Source organism: Tenrec ecaudatus, chromosome X, assembly GCF_050624435.1.
Source record: "Tenrec ecaudatus isolate mTenEca1 chromosome X, mTenEca1.hap1, whole genome shotgun sequence".
NCBI lineage: Eukaryota > Metazoa > Chordata > Mammalia > Afrosoricida > Tenrecidae > Tenrec > Tenrec ecaudatus.
The window spans coordinates 50538769-50542913 of record NC_134548.1 but is presented as its reverse complement, the minus strand read 5'-3'; the positions used below and the strand labels follow the sequence as shown (position 1 = coordinate 50542913).

Here is a 4145-nt window from a genome sequence, read left to right as displayed (position 1 = left end):
TCCAATTAGTTCTTACATCATGGCCCCACTCAACAATCACCCTCAGGAAGGGAACACAGACGATATGGGCACTATAGCAAAATGTGGTAAGGAAATTAGATGGTGCCGGCTGTCAGATAAAATAGCACCTGGGCTCTTAAAGGCTCGTCTCCAAACAAGCAGCCATCTAAATGAGATGTCAACTAAATCCATGTTGGAAGAAGCACACCATCGTCAGTCACCAAGGGATTGGTGATAATCTGAAGTTGAAGGACTGTCTAAATTGTGAGAATCCAGTTTGCAGAAGGCTATGGATGACAGTAGGAGCTCAAGATATCCTTGTGGGATCTACACAGGGAATAAGCCTGCAGTGATCTACCTCTGTACATAATGGAGGGATGGGAGGGAAGTGGTGACTACCGAAGTGTATTGCAGAGATGAGTATCGAAGATCAAAGGGATAAACCTAACTTGAACAGTTGTCAGTTGATCCCTCCTTTGATGCATGCTGGACCTGATTTGGTTTTCAACATTTTCTCTATTTTAGTTTGGTTTGGTTTTTGTTTGTTGATAATAGGGCTTATCTCACAGGTGTTATGTCTTTGGGGGCTACCTTCTGGAAGTTGTGTTACATGTTTTTTTTGTATATGAAAACCAGGATCGATGAACCTATAGAGACAGCAAGTAGAATAAAGGTTTGGGGTGGGTGGCGGTACAATAGTGGTGGTGGGGTGGGGGGAGTTAAAAGGAAGATGAGGTCAAGGAGTCCAGGAAGGAAAAGAATGTTTGGAAACTGATTGCGGTAGCAATTATACAATGCTGTGTGATGTGATTGAACTATGGAATATGTTATTAACTCCCAATTAATAATAAAAAAATTTAAATGCCTTAAAAGGAAATTTTCACAAGGGAGTGCCCTTCTCTTCACCCCCAGTTGCTCCCTGGGCACTCCCTTTTGTGAAAATTGGGGTGGGAAAGGTTTGGAGTGAAAGGGTAATTGAGTTAAACTGGACTCTGGATCTATAGCTCTTTGTCAACCAGAACAATAATGCTTTAGTTTGTCTCAGATATGGTTTGTCTGAAAACCTCTGGATTGGAATAATTGATCTGAAGCACGTTCCCACACCTCAGTTTTAGTTTGAACCATCCTGGATTCCTGGGCCTATTGTGATGTCTCTTCATTTGTAACTTTAGCAAGTGTCCCCATGGATCTCTGTAGTTAGCTAGACAAGGACACTCACTCTAATGGTCAATGATTCTAAACATAGTGCTTTGGGAGGAGCTTGGTTAGAGGTGGATTAAAATCAATGGGGAGATCTGAAAAATCTTCATCCTCTAAGATGACTTCTGAAAAGATCTTAAACCGTTTTTTTTAAAACCCAAACCATTATGAGTTGAAATCCAATCAATGGCAGTGAGTGAGCTGTAAATAGTAAAGGTTTGTGTTTGAGAGGAAAATGATGTAATGAGGATGAATATGTTGACTCTTGACAAGCTGGGCCAAAGGGGATCCTTAATAACCCAAGCTACTATTTCTACTAAGCATGCATCATGTGCCAAGTCAATTAATTGTTAAATCCCCATTACCACCCTGTGGGAGAAGGGCTGTTATTACTTTAGATAGGCGAGGTAACTGAGGCCTTAAGAGGCTCCAGGAGGAACCCTTGAAGCCTGACGTTACACATGCTCTGTCAGCGTGCGCTTTGAGAAGGCTAGGATATGGCAAGGCCACTCTTACAACTTGCCAATAGTGAAAAAATTATTTTAAAATTATATAGTGGAATACTTTCTTTAGAAACTATGCATAACTCAATTTAGAGACTTAGAATTGGATGGCCATGGTTGCAAGTGGGGATAGAGGTGACCTGAGGCTTCCCCAGGTTTCCTGGAGTATAGCTTGAAGGCCCCTTATCCAGTAAATTGGCCCAGAGGTGCCATGATGCCTAAGGCTCTAATCCAAAGAACTGGGTGGAATTCTGGGGAACTGCAGGATTATAGGCCAACCACATGTGTTGTTGGGCATACTGGCAGGCCCATCAGAACTGGAAACCACCAGCCTTACCTTCCTCTCCTGTCTGGCCAGACTTCAGCAGCCATAACCTTCTACTTACACAGAAAGAAATATTCTTACCATCTTACAGGTAACACATTTATTATTACAGATACTAATTCATTGCACTAAATGCCACACCTACACCTCCCCATTTCCTTGCATCTGTTTTTTCTACATTGGTTGAACGTTCAAATTTAACCTTGGAATTAAAGCATCGGTGGATCTTGCTGTCCTTAATGGTTCACACCCACACCATCCATCAGGTCTCCTCTTTGTAGACGTCGGGGATCATACCCATCTCTGAGTCGATCATGTGCACGGTGTTTTTGTTAAACAGTTTGTACTCATAGAGGATCAGCTGTCCCCAGAAACCGTTGTTGGGCCGGATGATGGGACGGCGAAACTTGGTCCAGCTGTGAGCGTGCATTAGCGGCATGGAGTGGTATTTCATGAGGTAAGCGAGGCAGAGTGCTGCTGAGCGGCTAACCCCGGCGGCGCAGTGCAGCAGAGTTCGGCCTTCCTTTGCCTGAACGCCCTGGATGTGGTCAGCGACAGGATCAAAGAAATCATAAAGGACGGAACTGGGTGTGTCATTCACGGGGACCTGCAAATACTGGACATCTTCGTAGAACGTATTCACGATTTCTACTGTTGCGTTGATAACTGATGTGATATTCAGGCTGGACAGGAGGAACTTATTGTTGGCAGCTGCTGCGTTGCTGATGAACAGGCTATTGGTAATCTGAGAGAAGCTCTGGACTGAGAATGGTAGTAGCTGTTGAGATAGAGGACGCTGCGGTTCCATCGGTAAGGTGTCGGATCCCGGGTTCTCTAGGCAGGCGAGTTGGTCCAGGCCGCAGCTGCACCAAGTCTTCGGCAAGAAGTGGGGGGTGGGGGAGAGGGGACTGAGAGTCCCTGACCTGACATCACAATCCCCAATGTCTGACGCCCTGGTTTCCATGGCAATGGCTGTGCTGGAAGGGAGCCTCATCCGTGGTAGTAACATGCCAGGTCTTCAGAGAAACCCCCTATCCTTTTTCTTCAAAACAGTTTATTTCCCAGACCCCAAACCTCATTTTTCTCCACTTTTCAAAATGTTCTTGGCAGGATACCTATTTTATGCTTCCATTGTTGGGGCACATGGAGCACCATGGCTTTTAAGGCTTCCATTGGTATTGAAGAAAAGGGGTTGCATTTTTTCTCCTTTGTGCAAAGTAGCAGTATCATATTGCATGTTACCGAACAGCAATTGCCTCATGTGACATGTTAATCTTTATAAAACCGCAGCGAAATATGGGCTTTGACCGATTTTAGTGGGTTGGCCTGATACTTCTTTGTGGATTGAATTATATTCCTACTTACAAACACATCAGGGTTGGCTTTAAGGGAGAACTGCTACTTGATACGTAGCCCTGGGTCTGTTGTGAAGTTGTCCTGTGGAAGGCAGTTGTGACTAATATAGCTGTGTCCTAGTCCATTGGTAGCTAGGAAGCCAACCGATTTATCACCTGATTTGACTTTATTACTTAAAAATAAACAACAGTCCACATTATCTTATGTGTGCTTTTGTCAAAAATAATACCCACATGCTTTGTGAGATAGTTAACGTTTATAGTGCCAACATGGCCAATGAACACATGTGGGATTAACTGAAGGGCAGAGAGATAATTGTTTCTTGGTCTTTGATCATGGGACCAGTGTGCGGCTGCCTTGCTTGTTCTGTGCCTCAATTTTCAAGCTACACTACCCATGGGACACCTAACCTGGGACTGTGTTCCTTCAAGACCTGCTTGGACAAATTATTGGAATTTACATCTCTTGAGCTGGGGACTGTCGGACCCTGTCATCTGGCTGATTGTTGGTGACCTGCCTTGCTGTTTGCTTCCTGTGCCCAAATAGCCTGAATTGCTCTACAGAGGACTACCTGATGGCCCTCAAGACTAGAAGGACTGCCAGTGTCTCACAACTGTCTCACGGGAGTGAGTTCACTGAACCATTTGTACTGCTTTATAATTTATCTGTTTATTTCTTATGTTATCTATCTAGCTATCTGTATAAATATATATATAAAATTATTAGTGGTCTGGTTTTGTTTCTCTAGAGAACCCTGTCTA

General features: G+C 43.9%; 1 protein-coding gene across 1 annotated transcript; it reads right to left on the bottom strand.

The window, feature by feature from the left end:
• Positions 1-2290: 2290 nt before the first annotated feature.
• On the bottom strand, positions 2291-3022 carry DUSP21 (dual specificity phosphatase 21). The gene has a single exon (XM_075538357.1). The coding sequence runs from the start codon at positions 3020-3022 to the stop codon at positions 2291-2293; it is 732 nt and encodes a 243-aa protein (XP_075394472.1).
• Positions 3023-4145: the final 1123 nt, after the last annotated feature.